The 24379-nt window shown below is 48.0% G+C and overlaps 1 protein-coding gene across 1 annotated transcript in view; it reads right to left on the reverse strand.

Moving 5' to 3' along the window:
* Nucleotides 1-24379, reverse strand: part of dapk1 (death-associated protein kinase 1) — a 220429-nt gene that overhangs the window by 72831 nt on the left and 123219 nt on the right. The window contains exons 11-14 of the mRNA XM_045226878.1: nt 21370-21462; nt 18109-18228; nt 3215-3313; nt 2543-2641 (exon numbers count right to left, since the gene is read on the reverse strand). Coding sequence (XP_045082813.1) covers nt 2543-2641; nt 3215-3313; nt 18109-18228; nt 21370-21462 — 411 coding nt within the window. The remainder of the gene's footprint in view (nt 1-2542; nt 2642-3214; nt 3314-18108; nt 18229-21369; nt 21463-24379) is intronic.

The raw sequence follows: 24379 nt of genomic DNA on the forward strand, positions 1-24379 counted from the left end.
CCCGACACATAAACTACTGCAGCATAAATACTGGAGGCTGAGACAGGAGCGGTCCGGAGACACTGTGGCCCCATCCGAAGAAACCCCGGACAGGGCCAAACAGGAAGGATATAACCCCACCCACTCTGCCAAAGCACAGCCCCCGCACCACTAGAGGGATATCCTCAACCACCAACTTACAATCCTGAGACAAGGCCGAGTATAGCCCACAGAGGTCTCCACCACAGCACAAACCAAGGGGGGCGCCAACCCAGACAGGAAGATCACGTCAGTAACTCAACCCACTCAAGTGACGCACCCCTCCCAGGGGACGGCATGAAAGAGCACCAGCAAGCCAGTGACTCAGCCCCTGCAACAGGGTTAGAGGCAGAGAACCCCAGTGGAGAGGGGAACCGGCCTGGCAGAGACAGCAAGGGCTGTTCGTTGCTCCAGAGCCTTCCGTTCACCTTCACACTCCTGGGCCAGACTACACTCAATCATATGACCTACTGAAGAGATAAGTCTTCAGTAAAGACTTAAAGGTTGAGACCGAGTCTGCGTCTCTCACATGGGTAGGCAGACTGTTCCATAAAAATGGAGATCTATAGGAGAAAGCCCTGCCTCCCGCTGTTTGCTTAGAAATTCTAGGGACAATTAGGAGGCCTGCGTCTTGTGACCGTAGCGTACGTATTGGTATGTACGGCAGGACCAACTCGGAAAGATAGGTAGGAGCAAGCCCATGTAACGCTTTATAGGTTAACAGTAAAACCTTGAAATCAGCCCTTGCCTTAACAGGAAGCCAGTGTAGGGAAGCTAGCACTGGAGTAATATGATCAAATTTCTTGGTTCTAGTCAGGATTCTAGCAGCCGTATTTAGCACTAACTGAAGTTTATTTAGTGCTTTATCCGGGTAGCCGGAAAATAGAGCATTGCAGTAGTCTAACCTAGAAGTAACAAATGCATGGATTAATTTTTCTGCATCATTTTTGGACAACAGTCCTTAACACACACACACACACAACAGTCCTTAACACACACACACACACACCAGTCCTTAACACACACACACACACACACACAACAGTCCTTAACACACACACACACACACCAGTCCTTAACACACACACACACACAACAGTCCTTAACACACACACACACACACCAGTCCTTAACACACACACACACAACAGTCCTTAACACACACACACACACAACAGTCCTTAACACACACACACACACAACAATCCTTAACACACACCAGTCCTTAACACACACACACACCCCAGTCCTTAACACACACCAGTCCTTAACACACAACAATCCTTAACACACACCAGTCCTTAACACACACCAGTCCTTAACACACACCAGTCCTTAACACACACCAGTCCTTAACACACACCAGTCCTTAACACACACCAGTCCTTAACACACACCAGTCCTTAACACACACCAGTCCTTAACACACACCAGTCCTTAACACACACACACACACACACAACAGTCCTTAACACACACACACACACACACCAGTCCTTAACACACACCAGTCCTTAACACACACCAGTCCTTAACACACACCAGTCCTTAACACACACCAGTCCTTAACACACACCAGTCCTTAACACACACCAGTCCTTAACACACAACAGTCCTTCTGAAGTATGAACGTCTAGGCCCAGCCACTCTGTGGTGAAACAGTAAACCCCAGTGTATCAGCTGATGCCAGTCGGCAGGCGGAGTGATCTAGAGAGGTGGAGAGGCACTGAGAAAGGAGGACTAGAGCGTGTGTAGCACAGTCTCCACGGCAACAGCAAATAAAGCAGATCAATCCAGGAATTATTGAACTCTGATGGTGGTGGTTTGGACTGGCATATTACCGTATAAGCGTGCAACCGACGTTATGGATGAAGACTGTCATGAAAAGGAACGTCATAACTGTATTTGATTATCAAACAGCGGACTGAAGACGAGATGCCCCGGCATTGGTGTGGCAGTTTGACTGGTAAACTCATGGGTTCACTCACAATGGCTGCCTGGTATTATGATGCAATAATGGTAACATTGAATGTTCATTCAAATGACGTTCACTGATGTGGCTCATGCAATTGAAAGTCTTTTTTTTTTTTGTAAAGTCAGTTGAATTGACAACAAATCACAGCTCATATTGATGGGTACACTTCCTGCTTTTACTTCCTGCTTTGCTCCTGGCAACGGCCGCCATTATGCCATCACCTGACTACAACGGCCGCCAGTCCATCCATTATGCCATCACTGACTTGAATGGGACTGCCGCTCTATTCATTCTGCTTCATGGAATCGGGAGGAGGAAGAAATGTACGCCAAAAAACGGCCACCCTGGTCATTTGACTGGCCAATTACCGTCATCCAAAACTCCATGACCGTCACAGCCCTAGTGTGTGTGTGTGGGGGGGGGGAGGAAAGGGGGGGGCCTGATGGACTGACTGGAGTGTGTTCTGATGGTGGTATCCATGGTGGACTGACTGGAGTGTGTTCTGATGGTGGTATCCATGGTGTCTCTGTGTAAAGACAATAGGATCACCTTATCTTGGACGTCCAGGGGGCAGGTCTTTTCATGCAGGAACCTGAGGGTGTCCACGTGTCCGTGTCTCCCTGCGTAGTAGATGGCGTTCGCTCCACTCTGAGGTTTAATGGGTACAGTCAGACACATGGTTTGTAGCGTTTCTGTTACATATTTGATCCCAGGTTTAACAACTACATTTACATTTTAGTCATTTAGCAGACGCTCTTATCCAGAGCGACTTACAGTTACTGAGTGCATACATTTTTCATACTACCACGCCTTAAAATAAGTCTCAAAATACTCACTCACATTTAATGTTTTTTTTTTCTAGGGATATTTGATGATATCTATATATTTGTGTATTCTTGAGTGTCATTAAAATGAAACCCTAATTAAGAAGTCGGCTGAGTGTGTTTTCTGTGTGTGAGGGTGTGGTAGTGTGTGTGTGGTAGTGTGTGTGAGTGTGTGTAGTGTGTGTGAGGGTGTGGTAGTGTGTGTGAGGGTGTGGTAGGATGTGTGAGGGTGTGGTAGGATGTGTGAGGGTGTGTGGTAGTGTGTGTGAGGGTGTGGTAGTGTGTGTGAGGGTGTGGTAGTGTGTGTGAGGGTGTGGTAGTGTGTGTGAGGGTGTGGTAGTGTGTGTGAGGGTGTGGTAGTGTGTGGTAGTGTGTGGTAGTGTGTGTGAGGGTGTACCTTGTCGTGGGCCTGTATCTCAGCTCCTTTCCTCATCAGCACATCGATGATCTGAATGTTCCCACAGCCTGCTGCAATCAGGAGGGGCGGAGTCCCGTTCTACACACACGGTACATGTTAGTGGTAGTTTAAATGGTGTCTCTCTCTCTCTCTCTCCTCCCTCCCTCCCCCTCCTCTCTCCTTCAGTCAGAGGCCCACATAATGATAGACCTCCTCTGGTTGAGCTCTTCTAAACACCAACCTCTACACCCACGCCACCCCGTGCCAACCACACTCCTACTGCTGAGGGCTTTGAGTGTTTTTGTCTGTGTGTCTCTGTGTGTGTGTTTAAAGATTCAAGTCTTAATGTCACATGCACAAGAAGAGTGATGTGCCTTTCTTGCAAACTCAAAACCCAACAATGCGATAATCAATAACAATGTAATACTAGAACAAATAAGAAAAAGAAATATACAATAAAGTAGGTAAGCATACTATATACAGGAAATATTAAAAAATCTGTTCCAATACCATATTTACATGTGCAGGGATGGAGTGATGGAGGTAGATACAGTGAGGGAAAAAAGTATTTGATCCCCTGCTGATTTTGTACGTTTGCCCACTGACAAAGAAATGATCAGTCTATAATTTTAATGGTAGGTTTATTTGAACAGTGAGAGACAGAATAACAACAAAAAAATCCAGAAAAACGCATGTCAAAAATGTTATAAATTGATTTGCATTTTACTGAGGGAAATAAGTATTTGACCCCCTGTCAATCAGAAAGATTTTTGGCTCCCAGGTGTCTTTTATACAGGTAACGAGCTGAGATTAGGAGCACACTCTTTAAAGGGAGTGCTCCTAATCTCAGTTTGTTACCTGTATAAAAGACACCTGTCCACAGAAGCAATCAATCAATCAGATTCCAAACTCTCCACCATGGCCAAGACCAAAGAGCTCTCCAAGGATGTCAAGGACAAGATTGTAGACCTACACAAGGCTTGAATGGGCTACAAGACCATCACCAAGCAGCTTGGTGAGAAGGTGACAACAGTTGGTGCGATTATTCGCAAATGGAAGAAACACAAAAGAACTGTCAATCTCCCTCGGCCTGGGGCTCCATGCAAGATCTCACCTCATGGAGTTGCAATGATCATGAGAACGGTGAGGAATCAGCCCAGAACTACACGGGAGGATCTTGTCAATGATCTCAAGGCAGCTGGGACCATAGTCATCAAGAAAACAATTGGTAACACACTACGCCGTGAAGGACTGAAATCCTGCAGCGCCCGCAAGGTCCCCCTGCTCAAGAAAGCACATATACAGGGCCATCTGAATTTTGCAAATGAACATCTGAATGATTCAGAGGAGAACTGGGTGAAAGTGTTGTGGTCAGATGAGACCAAAATGGAGCTCTTTGGCATCAACTCAACTCGCCGTGTTTGGAGGAGGAGGAATACTGCCTATGACCCCAAGAACACCATCCCCACCGTCAAACATGGAGGTGGAAACATTATGCTTTGCAGGTGTTTTTCTGCTAAGGGGACAGGACAACTTCACCGCATCAAAGGGACGATGGACGGGACCATGTACCGTCAAATCTTGGGTGAGAACCTCCTTCCCTCAGCCAGGGCATTGAAAATGGGTCGTGGATGGGTATTCCAGCATGACAATGACCCAAAACACACAGCCAAGGCAACAGAGGAGTGGCTCAAGAAGAAGCACATTAAGGTCCTGGAGTGGCCTAGCCAGTCTCCAGACCTTAATCCCATAGAAAATCTGTGGAGGGAGCTGAAGGTTCGAGTTGCCAAACATCAGCCTCGAAACCTTAATGACTTGGAGAAGATTTGCAAAGAGTAGTGGGACAAAATCCCTCCTGAGATGTGTGCAAACCTGGTGGCCAACTACAAGAAACGTCTGACCTCTGTGATTGCCAACAAGGGTTTTGCCACCAAGTACTAAGTCATGTTTTGCAGAGGGGTCAAATACTTATTTCCCTCATTAAAATGCAAATCAATTTATAAAATTTTTGACATGCATTTTTCTGGATTTTTTTGTTGTTATTCTGTCTTTCACTGTTCAAATAAACCTACCATTAAAATTATAGACTGATCATGTCTTTGTCAGTGGGCAAACGTACAAAATCAGCAGGGGATCAAAAATGTTTCTCCCTCACTGTATGTATAGGGGTAAGGGGACAGGGATACTGGAGTGATGGAGGTAGATATGTATAGGGGTAAGGGGACAGGGATACTGGAGTGATGGAGGTAGATATGTATAGGGGTCAGGTGACTAGGCATCAGGATATATGATAAACAGAGTAGCAGCAGCTTGTATGTGAGTGGGTGTGTAGAGTCAGTATAAACGTACACTACCATTCAAGGGTTGTTCTTTATTTTTTTACTATTTTCTACATTGTAGAATAATAGTGAAGACATATGAAATCATGTAGTAACCAAAAAAGTGTTAAACAAATCAAAATATATTTGAGATTTGAGATTCTTCAAATATACTCTTGGCATTCTATCAACCAGCTTCACCTGGAATGCTTTTCCAACAGTCTTGAAGGAGTTCCCACATATGCTGAGCACTTGTTGGCTGCTTTTCCTTCACTCCCAAACCATCTCAATTGGGTTGAGGTCGGGGGATCGTGGAGGCCAGGTCATCTGATGCAGCACTCCATCACTCTCCTTCTTGGTCAAATAGCCCTTACTCAGCCTGGAGGTGTGTTGGGTCATTGTCATGTTGAAAAACAAATGATAGTCCCACTAAGCCCAAACCAGATGGGATGGCGTATCGCTGTAGAATGCTGTGGTAGCCATGCTGGTTAAGTGTGCCTTGAATTCTAGATAAATCACAGACAGTGTCACCAGCAAAGCACCCCCACACCATAACACCTCCTCCTCCATGCTTTACGGTGGGAAATACACATGCAGAGATCATCCTTTCACCCACATCGCGTCTCACAAAGACACGGCGGTTGGAACCAAAAATCTCAAATTTGGACTCCAGACCAAAGGACAAATTTCTACCTGTCTAATGTCCATTGCTCGTGTTTCTTGGCCCAAGCAAGTCTCTTCTTCTTATTGGTGTCCTTTAGTAGTGGTTTCTTTTCAGCAATTCGACCATGAAGGCCTGATTCACACAGTCTCCTCTGAACAGTTGATGTTGAGATGTGTCTGTTACTTGAACTCTGTGAAGCATTTATTTGGGCTGCAATTTCTGAGGCTGGTAACTCTAATGAACTTATCCTCTGCAGCAGAGGTAACTCTGGGTCTTCCATTCTTGTGGCGGTCCTCATGAGAGCCAGTTTCATCATAGCGCTTGATGGTTTTTGCGACTACACTTGAAGAAACTTTCAAAGTTCTTGAAATTGTCCTTATTGACTGACCTTCATGTCTTAAAGTAATGATGGACTGTCGTTTCTCTTTGCTTATTTGAGCTGTTCGTTTCTCTTTGCTTATTTGAGCTGTTCTTGCCATAATATGGACTTGGTCTTTTACCAAATAGGGCTATCTTCTGTATACCCCCCCTACCTTGTCACAACAGATTGGCTCAAACGCATTAAGAAGGAAAGAAATTCCACAAATTAACTTTTAAGAAGGCACACCTGTTAATTGAAATGCATTCCAGGTGACTACCTCATGAAGCTGGTTGAGAGAATGCCAAGAGTGTGCAAAGCTGTCATCAAGGCAAAGTGTGGCCATTTGAAGAATCTCAAATATAAAATATATATCGATTTGTTTAACACTTTTTTGGTTACTACATGATTCCATAGGTGTTATTTCATAGTTCTGATGTCTTCACTATTATTCTACAATGTAAAAAATAGTAAAAATAAAGAAAAACCCTGGAATGAGTAGGTGTGTCCAAACTTTTGACTGGTAGTGTACTTCTAGTGTTGTGTTGGAGTTGAGATGTGTGAGTGTTGGAGTGACAGTGTGTGTGAGTGTGTTGGAGTGACAGTGTGTGTGAGTGTGTTGGAGAGACAGTGTGTGTGAGTGTGTTGGAGTGACAGTGTGTGTGAGTGTTGGAGTGACAGTGTGTGTGAGTGTTGGAGTGACAGTGTGTGCGAGTGTGTTGGAGTGACAGTGTGTGTGAGTGTTGGAGTGACAGTGTGTGTGAGTGTGTTGGAGAGACAGTGTGTGTGTGAGTGTTGGAGTGACAGTGTGTGTGAGTGTTGGAGTGACAGTGTGTGTGAGTGTGTTGGAGTGACAGTGTGTGTGAGTGTGTTGGAGAGACAGTGTGTGTGAGTGTGTTGGAGTGACAGTGTGTGTGAGTGTGTTGGAGTGACAGTGTGTGTGAGTGTTGGAGTGACAGTGTGTGTGAGTGTTGGAGTGACAGTGTGTGTGAGTGTGTTGGAGTGACAGTGTGTGTGAGTGTGTTGGAGTGACAGTGTGTGTGAGTGTTGGAGTGACAGTGTGTGTGAGTGTTGGAGTGACAGTGTGTGTGAGTGTGTTGGAGTGACAGTGTGTGTGAGTGTGTTGGAGTGACAGTGTGTGTGAGTGTGTTGGAGTGACAGTGTGTGTGAGTGTGTTGGAGTGACAGTGTGTGAGTGTGTTGGAGTGACAGTGTGTGTGAGTGTGTTGGAGTGACAGTGTGTGTGAGTGTGTTGGAGTGACAGTGTGTGTGAGTGTGTTGGAGTGTCAGTGTGTGTGAGTGTGTTGGAGTGTCAGTGTGTGTGAGTGTGTTGGAGTGTCAGTGTGTGAGTGTGTTGGAGTGTCAGTGTGTGTGAGTGTGTTAGAGTGACAGTGTGTGTGAGTGTGTTGGAGTGACAGTGTGTGTGAGTGTGTTGGAGTGTCAGTGTGTGTGAGTGTGTTGGAGTGTCAGTGTGTGTGAGTGTGTTGGAGTGACAGTGTGTGTGAGTGTGTTGGAGTGTCAGTGTGTGTGAGTGTGTAGGGCCCTGTGAGTGTGTAGGGCCCTGTGAGTGTGTAGGGCCCTGTGAGTGTGTAGGGCCCTGTGAGTGTGTAGGGCCCTGTGAGTGTGTAGGGCCCTGTGAGTGTGTAGGGCCCTGTGAGTGTGTAGGGCCCTGTGAGTGTGTAGGGCCCTGTGAGTGTGCATAGAGACAGTGCAAAGATTGAAATAAAAGGTAAATAAAGACACAAGGTGAACTCAGTCCGTGTAGCCATTCTGTTAGCTATTCAGCAGTCTGATGGCTTGGGGATAGAAGCTGTTCAGGAGCCTGTTGGTGTCTGACTTGATGCACTGGTAACTCTTGCCGTGCGGCAGCAGATAAAATAGTCTATGGCTCGGGTGGTTGGAGTCTTTGATGATTTTCTGGGCCTTCTTTTCACACCGCCTGATATGGAGGTCCTGGATGGCAGGGAGCTCGGCCCCAGTGATGTACTGGGCTGTCCTGATATAGAGGTCCTGGATGGCAGGGAGCTCTGGTATAGAGGTCCTGGATGGCAGGGAGCTCTGATATAGAGGTCCTGGATGGCAGGGAGCTCTGGTATAGAGGTCCTGGATGGCAGGGAGCTCGGCCCCAGTGATGTACTGGGCTGTCTGTACCACCCTCTGTAGCGCCATGCGATCCAGGGCGGTGCTGTTGCCATACCAAGCGGTGATGCAGCCAGTCAATATGCTCTCAATGGTACAGCTGTATAACCTTTTGTGGATTTGAGGGCCCATGCAAAACTTTTTCAACCCCATGAGGGGGAAGAGGCACTGTGGCGCCTTCTTCACGACTGTGCATGTGTGTTTGGACCATGTTAAATCTTTAGTGATTTGGACACAAAGGAACTTGAAGCTGTCAACTCACTCCACAGCGGCCCCGTCGATGTGGATGGGGGCGTGCTCGTCCCCGAGTTTCCTGTAGTCCAGGATCAGCTCCTAGGTCTTAATGACGTTGAGGGAGAGGTTGTTGTCCTGGAACTACACTGCCAGGTCTCTGACCTCCTCCCTATAGGCTGTCTCATCGTCCCGGTGATCAGGCCTACCACCGTCGTGTCGTCAGCTAACTTGATAATGGTGTTGGAGTCGTGCTTGGCCACACAGTCGTGGGTGAACAGGGAGTACAGGAGGGGACTAAGCATACACCCCTGTGTAGCATACACCCCCTACCCTCACCACCTGGGGTCGGCCCGTCAGGAAGTCCAGGATCCAGTTGCAGAGGGAGGGGTTCAGTCCCAGGGTCCTTAGCTTAGTGATGAGCTTGGAGGGCACTATGGTGTTGAACGCTGAGCTGTAGTCCATGAACAGCATTCTCACATAGGTGTTCCTCTTATCTAGGTGGGTGAGGGCAGTGTGGAGAGCAATTGAGATTGCATCATCTATGAATCTGTTGGGGCGGTATGTAAATTTTGAGTGGGTCTAGGGTGGCTGGGATGGTGGAGTTAACGTGTTCCATAACCAGCCTTTCAAAGCACTTCATGATTCCAGAAGTGAGTGCTACAGGGCGGTAGTCCAAGATGGCGAAGTAGTGCAGTCCTGTTTCTGTCGTGTGTCTGTAAATAGCCTGTAAATACCCTGTTTTTTTGTATTTTTCGTACATATTTCCCTATCAGACTTTTCATCCTTCTACAAAATATACTTTCCTGCAACCCGCCTCACTCAATGTGGAACGGATTCTATTATTGACTTACCTTTTATCTAGAATCTAGCCAGTCTGCACAGCGCGTTATCGACCCAGAACATATCAGTTTTTCCGCGGAATCACTGATTCACTGGACCTTTAACTCCGGATTCATCGCTACTAGCTGGCTACAACAAAACGGACGCTGTGGTCTGGCTAATCAACCTGAGCTAGGCCCATCTCCCGGCTATCTACCTCTCTATCAACCGGACGGGACCACATAGTATTGACACGGAGCCCCGCCGATCCTACACGACTGGTCTGCCGACGAAATCGTCTGATGTGGTTACGACGTAACCACGAAGATTCCATCCATCTGCTAGCCCTGGCCCGTTAGCACACGCTTACTCACTAAACTGAACTAGCTACTGAACTAGCTACTTGCTATTAGCCACAGCTAGCAGTGTTTCACCCAGAACATTTGATTTTTTTCCGCGGGATTAATTTTAATCACTGGACTTTGATCACCGGATATTCGGCCAGTCAGCACTGCGCGTTATCGACCCAGAACATATCAGTTTTTCCGCCGGAATCACTGGACCTTTAACTCCGGATTCTTCGCTACCAGCTGGTTACTACAAAACGGACGTAGCACACGCTAGCCGTGGCCTCTTACTCACTAGCACTTCACCACCGGACCTTATGATAACTCAGCTATACAGCTGATATCTGCTGGACTGTTCCTTTTTACGGTACTACATCCTGTTTATGTTTAGCCTCAGCCCAAACATGGTTAGTTTATTGTTGTTTCGGTTATTTCTAATTGTACTATATCACTGTAGACCCCCCAGCCTAGCTAAACCAGCCTTAGTTAGCTCCTTTGTCCCTCCACCCATACACTCAGAGACCGACTCAATTGATGCCTCTAGAGATACTATCTCTTTCAGTGTTACCCAACGCTTAGGTTTACCTCCACTTTACTCATATCCTTCCATATCCTTGTCTGTACATAATGCCCTGAATCTTTTCTATAACACCCGGAAATCTGCCCCCTTTATTCAATGTACCCAACGCACTAGAAGACCAGTTCTTAAAGCCTTTAGCCGTATCCTTATTCTAGTCCTCCTCTGTTCCTCTGGTGATGTAGAGGCTAACCCAGGCCCTGTAGCCCCCAGTATCACTCCTACTCCCCAGGAGCTATCATTTGTTGACTTCTGTAATCGCAAAAGTCTTGGTTTCTTGCACATAAATATCAGAAGTCTACTTCCTAAGTTTGAGTTATTCACTGCGTTAGCACACTCTGCTAACCCTGATGTTCTAGCAGTGTCTGAATCCTGGCTCAGGAAGGCCACCAAAAATTCAGAAATTTCCATCCCCAACTACAATATTTTCCATCTAGATAGAACTGCCAAAGGGGGCGGAGTTGCAATCTACTGTAGAGATAGCCTGCAGAGCTCTATCATACTATCCAGGTCTGTGCCCAAACAGTTTGAGCTTCTACTTCTAAAAATCCACCTTTCCAGAAATAAGTCTCTCACTGTTGCCGCTTGCTACAGACCCCCCTCAGCCCCCAGCTGTGCCCTGGACACCATATGTGAATTGATTGCCCCCCATTTATCCTCTGAGTTTGTACTGCTTGGTGACCTAAATTGGGATATGCTTAATACCCCAGCCATCCTACAATCCAAGCTAGATGCCCTCAACCTCACGCAAATTATCAACGAACCTACCAGGTACAACCCTAAATCCTTAAACATGGGTACCCTCATAGATATCATCCTGACTAACATACCCTCTAAATACACCTCAGCTGTCTTCAACCAGGATCTCAGCGATCACTGCCTTATTGCCTGCGTCCGTAACGGGTCCGCGGTCAAACAACCACCCCTCATCACTGTCAAACGCTCCCTAAAACACTTTAGCGAGGAGGCCTTCCTAATTGACCTGGCCCAGGTATCCTGGATGGATATAGATCTCATTCCGTCAGTAGAGGATGCCTGGTTGTTCCTTAAAAGTAATTTCCTCTCAATCTTAAATAAACATGCCCCATTCAAAAAATACAGAACTAAGAACCGATATAGCCCCTGGTTCTCCTCAGACTTGACTGCCCTTGACCAGCACAAAAACATCCTGTGGCGTACTGCATTAGCATCAAATAGCCCCCGCGATATGCAACTTTTCAGGGAAGTTAGGAACCAATATACACAAGCAGTCAGGAAAGCAAAGGCTAACTTTTTCAAACAGAAATTTGCATCCTGTAGCACTAACTCCAAAAAGTTTTGGGACACTGTAAAGTCCATGGAGAATAAGAGCACTTCCTCCCAGCTGCCCACTGCACTGAGGCTAGGAAACACTATCACCACCGATAAATCTACAATAATCGAGAATTTCAACAAGCATTTTGCTACAGCTGGCCATGCTTTCCATCTGGCTACCACTAACCCGGCCACCAACTCTGCACCCTCTGCTGCAACTTGCCCATGCCCCCCCCCGCTTCTCCTTCACACAAATTCAGACAGCTGATGTTTTGAAAGCGCTGCAAAATCTGGACCCCTACAAATCAGCTGGGCTAGACAATCTGGACCCTTTCTTCCTAAAACTAGCCGCCCGAAATTGTCGCAACCCCTATTACTAGTCTGTTCAACCTCTCTTTCATAACGTCTGAGATCCCCAGAGATTGGAAAGCTGCCGCGGTCATCCCCCTCTTCAAAGGGGGTGACACTCTAGATCCAAACAGCTACAGACCTATATCCATCCTGCCCTGCCTTTCGAAAGTATTCGAAAGCCAAGTTAATAAACAGATCATCGACCATTTCGAATACCACCGTACCTTCTCCGCTATGCAATCCGGTTTCCGAGCTGGTCACGGGTGCACTTCAGCCACGCTCATGGTCCTAAACGATATTATAACCGCGATTGATAATAGACAGTACTGTGCAGCCGTCTTCATCGACCTGGCCAAGGCTTTCGACTCTGTCAACCACCGCATTCTTATTGGCAGACTAAATAGCCTTGGTTTCTCAAATGACTGCCTCGCCTGGTTCACCAACTACTTCTCAGATAGAGTTCAGTGTGTCAAATCGGAGGGCCTGTTGTCTGGACCTATGGCAGTCTCTATGGGGGTGCCACAGGGTTCAATTCTTGGGCCGACACTTTTCTCCGTGTATATCAATGATGTCGCTCTTGCTGCTGGTGACTCTCAGATCCACCTCTACGCAGACGACACCATTTTGTATACATCTGGCCCTTCATTGGACACTGTGTTAACAAACCTCCAAACGAGCTTCAATGCCATACAACAATCCTTCAGTAGCCTTCAACTGCTCTTAAACACTAGTAAAACTAAATGCATGCTTTTCAATCGAACGCTGCTAGCACCCGCCCACCCGACTAGAATCACCACTCTCGACGGGTCTGACCTAGAGTATGTGGACAACTACAAATACCTAGGTGTCTGGTTAGACTGTAAACTCAACTTCCAGACTCACATAAAGAATCTCCAATCCAAAGTTAAATCTAGAATCGGCTTCCTATTTCGCAACAAAGCCTCCTTCACTCATGCTGCCAAACATGCCCTCGTAAAACTGACTATCCTACCGATCCTTGACTTCGGCGATGTCATTTATAAAATAGCCTCCAACACTCTACTCAGCAAATTGGATGTAGTCTATCACAGTGCCATCCGTTTTGTCTCCAAAGCCCCATACACTACCCACCACTGTGACCTGTACGCTCTTGTTGGCTGGTCCTCACTACATGTTCGTCGTCAAACCCACTGGCTCCAGGCCATCTATAAATCACTGCTAGGCAAATCCCCGCCTTATCTTAGCTCATTGGTCACCATAGCAGCACCCACCCGTAGTCTGCGCTCCAGCAGGTATATCTCACTGGTCATTCCCAAAGCCAACACCTCCTTTGGCCGCCATTCCTTCCAGTTCTCTGCTGCCAATGACTGGAACGAATTGCAAAAATCTCTGAAGCTGGAGACTCTTATCTCCCTCAATAACTTTAAGCATCAGTTGTCAGAGCACCTTACCGATCACTGCACCTGTACACAGCCCATCTGAAATTAGCCCACCCAACTACCTCATCCCTATATTGTTATTTAATTTGCTCTTTTGCACCCCAGTATCTCTATTTGCACATAATCTCTTGCACATCTAGCATTCCAGTGTTAATACTATTGTCTCCCGAGTGGCGCAGTGGTCTAAGGCACTGCATCGCAGTGCTAGCTGTGCCACTAGAGATCCTGGTTCGAATCCAGGCTCTGTCGTAGCCGGCCGCGACCGGGAGACCCATGGGGCGGCGCACAATTGGCCCAGCGTCGTCCAGGGTAGGGGAGGGAATGGCCGGCAGGGGATGTAGCTCAGTTGGTAGAGCATGGCGTTTGCAACGCCAGGGTTGTGGGTTCGATAAAATAATGTATGTGCTAACTGTAAGTCGCTCTGGATAAGAGCGTCTGCTAAATGACTAAAATGTAAAAAATGTAAATGTAAATTGTAATTATTCTGCACTATAGCCTATTTATTGCCTTACCTCCATAACTTGCTACATTTGCACACACTGTATATATATTTTCTGTTGTATTTCTGACTTTATGTTTTTTTTTTTTACCCCATATGTAACTCTGTGTTGTTTTTGTTGCACTACTTTGCTTTGTCTTGGCCAGGTCGCAGTTGTAAATGAGAACCTGTTCTCAACTGGCTTACCTGGTTAAATAAAGGTGAAATAAAAATAAAAAATTAAATAAAAGTCATGGTGGCATGAAGCCTTAGAGTTCTTAGGAACAGGAATGATGGTGGTCGTCTTAAAACATGTGGTGATTACAGACTGGGACAAGGAGAGGCTGAACATTATTGTGAATACGCCTGCCAGCTGTTCTGCGCATGCTCTGAGAACGCGACCTGGAATACCATCAGGGCCCGCAGGATCACCCAATACCGTCGGAGAGCGAGATCACCCAATACCGTCGGAGAGCGAGATCACCCAATACCGTCGGAGAGCGAGATCACCCAATACCGTCGGAGAGCGAGATCACCCAATACCGCCGGAGAGCGAGATCACCCAATACCGTCGGAGAGCGAGATCACCCAATACCGTCGGAGAGCGAGATCACCCAATACCGTCGGAGAGCGAGATCACCCAATACCGTCGGAGAGCGAGATCACCCAATACCGCCGGAGAGCGAGATCACCCAATACCGCCGGAGAGCGAGATCACCCAATACCGCCGGAGAGCGAGATCACCCAATACCGTCGGAGAGCGAGATCACCCAATACCGTCGGAGAGCGGGATCACCCAATACCGTCGGAGAGCGAGATCACCCAATACCGTCGGAGAGCGAGATCACCCAATACCGTCGGAGAGCGAGATCACCCAATACCGTCGGAGAGCGAGATCACCCAATACCGTCGGAGAGCGAGATCACCCAATACCGTCGGAGAGCGAGATCACCCAATACCGCCGGAGAGCGAGATCACCCAATACCGCCGGAGAGCGAGATCACCCAATACCGTCGGAGAGCGAGATCACCCAATACCGTCGGAGAGCGGGATCACCCAATACCGTCGGAGAGCGAGATCACCCAATACCGTCGGAGAGCGAGATCACCCAATACCGTCGGAGAGCGAGATCACCCAATACCGTCGGAGAGCGAGATCACCCAATACCGTCGGAGAGCGAGATCACCCAATACCGTCGGAGAGCGAGATCACCCAATACCGTCGGAGAGCGAGATCACCCAATACCGTCGGAGAGCGAGATCACCCAATACCGTCGGAGAGCGGGATCACCCAATACCGTCGAAGAGCGAGATCACCCAATACCGTCAGGGCCCGCGAGATCACCCAATACCGTCAGAGAGCGAGATCACCCAATACCGTCAGGGCCCGCGAGATCACCCAATACCGTCGGAGAGTGAGATCACCCAATACCGTCGGAGAGCGGGATCACCCAATACCGTCGGAGAGCGGGATCACCCAATACCGTCAGGGCCCGCGAGATCACCCAATACCGTCGGAGAGCGAGATCACCCAATACCGTCGGAGAGCGAGATCACCCAATACCGTCGGAGAGCGAGATCACCCAATACCGTCGGAGAGCGGGATCACCCAATACCGTCGGAGAGCGAGATCACCCAATACCGTCGGAGAGCGAGATCACCCAATACCGTCGGAGAGCGGGATCACCCAATACCGTCGGAGAGCGAGATCACCCAATACCGTCAGGGCCCGCGAGATCACCCAATACCGTCGGAGAGCGAGATCACCCAATACCGTCAGGGCCCGCGAGATCACCCAATACCGTCGGAGAGCGAGATCACCCAATACCGTCGGAGAGCGGGATCACCCAATACCGTCAGGGCCCGCGAGATCACCCAATACCGTCGGAGAGCGAGATCACCCAATACCGTCGGAGAGCGAGATCACCCAATACCGTCGGAGAGCGAGATCACCCAATCCTCTCTGGGTTGGTGACGGCCCTCACACACAGCTCAATGTTGTCAAAGCGTACATCAAATATATTGAGTTGATCTGGTAGAGAGGCATCGTGGGGCAGATCACGGCTGGGTCTTCCTTTATAAACAGTAATGGACTGTAGCACCCTGCCACATGCAGCGGGCGTCGGAGCCTGTGTAGTATGATTACACCTTATTCCTCTATTGTCCTTTTGCTCGTTCGATGACTGTGCGGAGGTCGTAGCGGGACTTCTTGTACTTCTTCCCGTCTTCGGTGGTAGCCTCAGGGTTGTCTGCGATAGCTCTGTGTGCGGTAGCCCTGCTCTTTAGTTTAGCGCCAACCTCTCTGTTAATCCAGGGCTTTTGATTGGGGAAGCACCGTGGGTACAACATCACTGATGCATTTTCTAATGAAGCCGGTGACGGAGGTGGTTCGCTCGTCGATGTTATCGAAACATATTCCAGCCAGCGTTAGCAAAGCGGTCCTGTAGCATAACCTCTGATTCTGGTGACCATTTCTCAACGGAGCCAATCGCTTGTATTTTCTGTTTCAGCTTCTGCTTGTAAACAGGAAGCAAGAGTACGGCCTCATGATCTGATTTGCTGAATGGCGGATGAGGGAGGGCCTTGTATGCTTGCTTGTGGGTAGAATAGCAGGGGTCTAGGACTTTATCGACCCTAGTGGCGTTGTAGACATGTTGATGGAAGTTGGGCATCACGTGTCTTAGTGACGTGGAATTAAAATCGCCGGCAACCAGAAAAGCAGCCTCTGGGTGTAGGTTTTCCTGCTCTGGGTGTAGGTTTTCCTGCTCTGGGTGTAGTTTTTCTTGCTGTACTGTTTGTTAAGCACCAGCTTGTTATTTTTCTTGTCCTGAGGAGGTATGTATACAACAGTCACGATAACAGCTGAAAACTCCCTCGGGAGGTAGACGGGTCTGCATCTGACCATCAGGTATTCCAAGACGGGTGAACAGTGGGTCGACACTTCCACCGCATTGGAATTAGCACACCACTTGGAGTTGATGAAGAGGCAAACCCCTCGCCCCCTCGATTTCCCCCAACTCCACCATCCTGTCCGCCCGGTGAATGGAGAGTTCCGTTAGTAGCAAATCCGCGATCGGAGGTCATCCATCTTATTATCAAGTGACTGTACATTAGCCAACAGAATGGAGGAAAGAGGTGGCCGGTTTTCCCTTTGCCTTAGTCTCACCAGGATCCCCCCTCTCTTACCTCTGTAATCCAGGCGTTTCCTTTTGGGTAGCCCGAAAATTGAGTTGGAATTACAGAGAGAGCTCCGGGCAGATGAGTCGCGGTCGAAGTAGAAGCTGGAATTGGGGGGTTAGTAACCGTTCTGATGTTCAAAAGTTATTGTCAGTTGTAAGAAATAATAGCGGAAACGTTTCATAAAAATGTACGACAAAATACTCACAAAATAGTAAAGTTTGGTTGGAGCTTGAAGAACAGTGGCCATGCATTACGGAGCCATCTTATGTGTGTGTGTGTGTGTGTGTGTGTGTGTGTGTGTGTGTATGTGTGTGTGTGTGGGCGAGTGTGTGTGTGGGCGAGTGTGTGTGTGGGCGAGTGTGTGTGTGGGCGTGTGTGTGTGTGTGTATGTATGGGTGTGTGTGTGTGTGGGCGTGTGTATGTGTGTGTGTGTGTGTGTGTGTGTATGTGTGTGTGTGTGTGTGTGTGTGTGTGTGTGTGTGTGTGTGTGTGTGTGTGTGTGTGTGTCTGATCTGTGCTGGGCCACTTATTGAATTAGACATGGTCCAGCAATTCATTCCCCTGTACTAATTAACCAATTACAGCTAATTCCTTAACAAGGTTTTCTGCTGGGATCTGGAGAAAAGTTCAGACAGACGGTTAGTGGGATAGATGGGATAGATGGGGGGGTTAATAGAAGACATGTTAACCAAACAGAGAGAGAGAGAGTTGTGTTCTCACCTTGTTGGGCTGGTTAAGGTCGTAGCTGGTCAGTGAAGTCAGAAGATGCTGCAGGCCAGGTACGTTGTTATCGTTTATTGCATGGATTATAGCCTTCATCACAAACGAGTCTTCCTCATCCTAATGACACACCACAGGGGGTCATTTTGTTTTCCACCAGGTGTGTGATATTAGCCCACAGGCTCAGGTAACAGGTGTTATAGAAACAGCTGGATATGACCATGTACTACGCCCCTCTCACAAAACACACCTTCTGGACTTTATAGCTACAATCATATTGAATATTATATTCTGAAGGATCAAATGGTTCCAGATCTGTCTCACCCCTTCCTCTCCTCTGTCTCAGAGAGAGAGAGAGAGAGAGAGAGAGAGAGAGAGAGAGAAAGAGACTAACCCCGACCAGGGTCTCTGGATCCACTCAAGAGGGTTCAATGGTTGATATAATCTTAGTAAAATGACAAGCCATTCCAAAGACTGATGTCATATTAGGCAGCTTCCTGTGTTCTCCTGGAGACATGTTTCATTACATTCCAGTCATTTAGCAGACGCTCTTATCTAGAGACATTTGAAGGAGCAATTAAGGTTAAGTGTCTTGCTCAAGGGCACAGACTTTTCACCTAGTGAGCTCAGGATTCGAATCAGCGACCATTTGGTTACTGGCTACATTTGGTTACATTTGGCCAACGCCGTTAACACATTACCCTCCATTCTACCAGACATTACCCTCCATTCTACCAGACATTACCCTCCATTCTACCAGACATTACCCTCCATTCTACCAGATAATACCCTCCATTCTACTAGACATTACCCTCCATTCTACCAGACATTACCCTCCATTCTACCAGACATTACCCTCCATTCTATCAGATAATACCCTCCATTCTACTAGACATTACCCTCCATTCTACCAGACATTACTCTCCATTCTACCAGATAATACCCTCCATTCTACTCAGACACTAACCATCATTCTGCCCAGCGGTTTCAGAAGTTACCAACAGCAGTTGAGGAAGTAACCAACAGCAGCTGAGGAAGTAACCAACAGCAGCTGAGGAAGTAACCAACAGCAGTTGAGGAAGTAACCAACAGCAGTTGAGGAAGTAACCAACAGCAGCTGAGGAAGTAACCAACAGCAGCTGAGGAAGTAACCAACAGCAGCTGAGGAAGTAACCAACAGCAGTTGAGGAAGTAACCAACAGCAGTTGAGGAAGTAACCAACAGCAGTTGAGGAAGTAACCAACAGCGGTTTCAGAAGTTACCAACAGCAGTTGAGGAAGTAACCAACAGCAGCTGAGGAAGTAACCAACAGCAGCTGAGGAAGTAACCAACAGCAGCTGAGGAAGTAACCAACAGCAGTTGAGGAAGTAACCAACAGCAGTTGAGGAAGTAACCAACAGCAGTTGAGGAAGTAACCAACAGCAGTTGAGGAAGTAACCAACAGCAGCTGAGGAAGTAACCAACAGCAGCTGAGGAAGTAACCAACAGCAGCTGAGGAAGTAACCAACAGCAGCTGAGGAAGTAACCAACAGCAGCTGAGGAAGTAACCAACAGCAGCTGAGGAAGTAACCAACAGCAGCTGAGGAAGTAACCAACAGCAGCTGAGGAAGTAACCAACAGCAGTTGAGGAAGTTACCAACAGCAGTTGAGGAAGTAACCAACAGCAGCTGAGGAAGTTACCAACAGCAGTTGAGGAAGTTACCAACAGCAGTTGAGGAAGTAACCAACAGCAGTTGAGGAAGTAACCAACAGCAGTTGAGGAAGTAACCAACAGCAGCTGAGGAAGTAACCAACAGCAGTTGAGGAAGTTACCAACAGCAGTTGAGGAAGTAACCAACAGCAGTTGAGGAAGTAACCAACAGCAGTTGAGGAAGTAACCAACAGCAGTTGAGGAAGTAACCAACAGCAGTTGAGGAAGTTACCAACAGCAGTTGAGGAAGTAACCAACAGCAGTTGAGGAAGTAACCAACAGCAGTTGAGGAAGTAACCAACAGCAGTTGAGGAAGTAACCAACAGCAGTTGAGGAAGTTACCAACAGCAGTTGAGGAAGTAACCAACAGCAGTTGAGGAAGTTACCAACAGCAGTTGAGGAAGTAACCAACAGCAGTTGAGGAAGTAACCAACAGCAGTTGAGGAAGTAACCAACAGCAGCTGAGGAAGTAACCAACAGCAGTTGAGGAAGTTACCAACAGCAGTTGAGGAAGTAACCAACAGCAGTTGAGGAAGTAACCAACAGCAGTTGAGGAAGTAACCAACAGCAGCTGAGGAAGTTACCAACAGCAGTTGAGGAAGTAACCAACAGCAGTTGAGGAAGTAACCAACAGCAGCTGAGGAAGTAACCAACAGCAGTTGAGGAAGTAACCAACAGCAGTTGAGGAAGTAACCAACAGCAGTTGAGGAAGTAACCAACAGCAGCTGAGGAAGTAACCAACAGCAGTTGAGGAAGTAACCAACAGCAGTTGAGGAAGTAACCAACAGCAGTTGAGGAAGTTACCAACAGCAGTTGAGGAAGTAACCAACAGCAGTTGAGGAAGTAACCAACAGCAGCTGAGGAAGTAACCAACAGCAGTTGAGGAAGTAACCAACAGCAGCTGAGGAAGTAACCAACAGCAGTTGAGGAAGTAACCAACAGCAGTTGAGGAAGTAACCAACAGCAGCTGAGGAAGTAACCAACAGCAGTTGAGGAAGTAACCAACAGCAGCTGAGGAAGTAACCAACAGCAGCTGAGGAAGTAACCAACAGCAGCTGAGGAAGTAACCAACAGCAGTTGAGGAAGTAACCAACAGCAGCTGAGGAAGTAACCAACAGCAGTTGAGGAAGTAACCAACAGCAGTTGAGGAAGTAACCAACAGCAGCTGAGGAAGTAACCAACAGCAGTTAAGGAAGTAACCAACAGCAGCTGAGGAAGTAACCAACAGCAGCTGAGGAAGTAACCAACAGCAGCTGAGGAAGTAACCAACAGCAGTTGAGGAAGTAACCAACAGCAGTTGAGGAAGTAACCAACTGTGTAAACTTTAGATAGGTAAATACACCTGTCCTTAGCACGCTGATAACACAAGGCAAATCATAAACCTTCAACCAGTGTGTGGGGGGGAGGTTCTCTATACTTTTACATGGTACTACATAAGGATCTGGCCAAACGTAGGTCACCACCACATAGGGAATAGGGTGGAATAGAGTTGTCTCCCAGATCTTACCAGTGTGTGTGATTTTGTGTATGTATATGAATGTGTGTGTGTCTAGGACAGGGGTTGTTCTTACCAGTGTGTCATCACTGCGAGCCACACTGATGTTGCTTCGTGACAGGAAGGAGCGAGAGAGACGGTTACACAACGAGATGAGACGCACCGATTGCTGAAAGATAGAAGAGAAGAGAGAGACAATGTCAGGACTGAGGAGAGGAGAGAGACAGAATGTCAGGACTGAGGAGAGAAGAGAGAGAATGTCAGGACTGAGGAGAGGAGAGAGAGACAGAATGTCAGGACTGAGGAGAGGAGAGAGACAGAATGTCAGGACTGAGAGAGGAGAGAGAGAGAATGTCAGGACTGAGGAGAGGAGAGAGAGACAGAATGTCAGGACTGAGGAGAGGAGAGAGACAGAATGTCAGGACTGAGGAGAGGAGAGAGAGACAGAATGTCAGGACTGAGGAGAGGAGAGAGACAGAATGTCAGGACTAGGAGGAGAGAGAGAGACAGAATGTCAGGACTGAGGAGAGGAGAGAGACAGAATGTCAGGACTGAGGAGAGGAGAGAGACAGAATGTCAGGACTGAGGAGAGGAGAGAGAGACAGAATGTCAGGACTGAGGAGAGGAGAGAGACAGAATGTCAGGACTGAGGAGAGGAGAGAGAGACAGAATGTCAGGACTGAGGAGAGGAGAGAGAGACAGAATGTCAGGACTGAGGAGAGAGAGAGAGACAGAATGTCAGGACTGAGGAGAGGAGAGAGAGACAGAATGTCAGGACTGAGGAGAGGAGAGAGAGACAGAATGTCAGGACTGAGGAGAGGAGAGAGAGACAGAATGTCAGGACTGAGGAGAGGAGAGAGAGACAGAATGTCAGGACTGAGGAGAGGAGAGAGAGACAGAATGTCAGGACTGAGGAGAGAGAGAGAGACAGAATGTCAGGACTGAGGAGAGGAGAGAGAGACAGAATGTCAGGACTGAGGAGAGGAGAGAGAGACAGAATGTCAGGACTGAGGAGAGGAGAGAGAGACAGAATGTCAGGACTGAGGAGAGGAGAGAGACAGAATGTCAGGACTGAGGAGAGAGAGAGAGACAGAATGTCAGGACTGAGGAGAGAGAGAGACAGAATGTCAGGACTGAGGAGAGAGAGAGAGACAGAATGTCAGGACTGAGGAGAGAGAGAGAGACAGAATGTCAGGACTGAGGAGAGGAGAGAGAGACAGAATGTCAGGACTGAGGAGAGGAGAGAGACAGAATGTCAGGACTGAGGAGAGGAGAGAGAGACAGAATGTCAGGACTGAGGAGAGGAGAGAGAGACAGAATGTCAGGACTGAGGAGAGAGAGAGAGACAGAATGTCAGGACTGAGGAGAGGAGAGAGACAGAATGTCAGGACTGAGGAGAGAGGAGAGAGAGACAGAATGTCAGGACTGAGGAGAGGAGAGAGACAGAATGTCAGGACTGAGGAGAGAGAGAGAGACAGAATGTCAGGACTGAGGAGAGGAGAGAGAGACAGAATGTCAGGACTGAGGAGGAGAGAGAGACAGAATGTCAGGACTGAGGAGAGGAGAGAGAGACAGAATGTCAGGACTGAGGAGAGGAGAGAGACAGAATGTCAGGACTGAGGAGAGAGAGAGAGACAGAATGTCAGGACTGAGGAGAGGAGAGAGAGACAGAATGTCAGGACTGAGGAGAGGAGAGAGACAGAATGTCAGGACTGAGGAGAGGAGAGAGAGACAGAATGTCAGGACTGAGGAGAGGAGAGAGACAGAATGTCAGGACTGAGGAGAGGAGAGAGAGACAGAATGTCAGGACTGAGGAGAGGAGAGAGACAGAATGTCAGGACTGAGGAGAGGAGAGAGAGACAGAATGTCAGGACTGAGGAGAGGAGAGAGACAGAATGTCAGGACTGAGGAGAGGAGAGAGAGACAGAATGTCAGGACTGAGGAGAGGAGAGAGAGACAGAATGTCAGGACTGAGGAGAGAGAGAGAGACAGAATGTCAGGACTGAGGAGAGGAGAGAGAGACAGAATGTCAGGACTGAGGAGAGGAGAGAGACAGAATGTCAGGACTGAGGAGAGGAGAGAGAGACAGAATGTCAGGACTGAGGAGAGGAGAGAGACAGAATGTCAGGACTGAGGAGAGGAGAGAGACAGAATGTCAGGACTGAGGAGAGGAGAGAGACAGAATGTCAGGACAGAGGAGGAGAGAGACAGAATGTCAGGACTGAGGAGAGAGAGAGAGACAGAATGTCAGGACTGAGGAGAGGAGAGAGAGACAGAATGTCAGGACTGAGGAGAGGAGAGAGAGACAGAATGTCAGGACTGAGGAGAGGAGAGAGAGACAGAATGTCAGGACTGAGGAGAGAGAGAGAGACAGAATGTCAGGACTGAGGAGAGGAGGAGAGAGACAATGTCAGGACTGAGGAGAGGAAAGAGACAGAATGTCAGGACTGAGGAGAGGAGAGAGAGACAGAATGTCAGGACTGAGGAGAGGAGAGAGACAGAATGTCAGGACTGAGGAGAGGAGAGAGAGACAGAATGTCAGGACTGAGGAGAGGAGAGAGAGACAGAATGTCAGGACTGAGGAGAGGAGAGAGACAGAATGTCAGGACTGAGGAGGGAGAGAGAGACAGAATGTCAGGACTGAGGAGAGAGAGAGAGACAGAATGTCAGGACTGAGGAGAGGAGAGAGACAGAATGTCAGGACTGAGGAGAGAGAGAGAGACAGAATGTCAGGACTGAGGAGAGGAGAGAGACAGAATGTCAGGACTGAGGAGAGGAGAGAGACAGAATGTCAGGACTGAGGAGAGGAGAGAGACAGAATGTCAGGACTGAGGGAGAGGAGAGAGACAGAATGTCAGGACTGAGGAGAGAGAGAGAGACAGAATGTCAGGACTGAGGAGAGGAGAGAGACAGAATGTCAGGACTGAGGAGAGGAGAGAGACAGAATGTCAGGACTGAAGAGAGAGAGAGAGACAGAATGTCAGGACTGAGGGGAGAAGAGGACTGAGGGAGAGAGACAGAATGTCAGGACTAGAGGAGAGGAGAGAGAGACAGAATGTCAGGACTGAGGAGAGAGAGAGACAGAA

Source organism: Coregonus clupeaformis, chromosome 18 (assembly GCF_020615455.1).
Source record: "Coregonus clupeaformis isolate EN_2021a chromosome 18, ASM2061545v1, whole genome shotgun sequence".
NCBI lineage: Eukaryota > Metazoa > Chordata > Actinopteri > Salmoniformes > Salmonidae > Coregonus > Coregonus clupeaformis.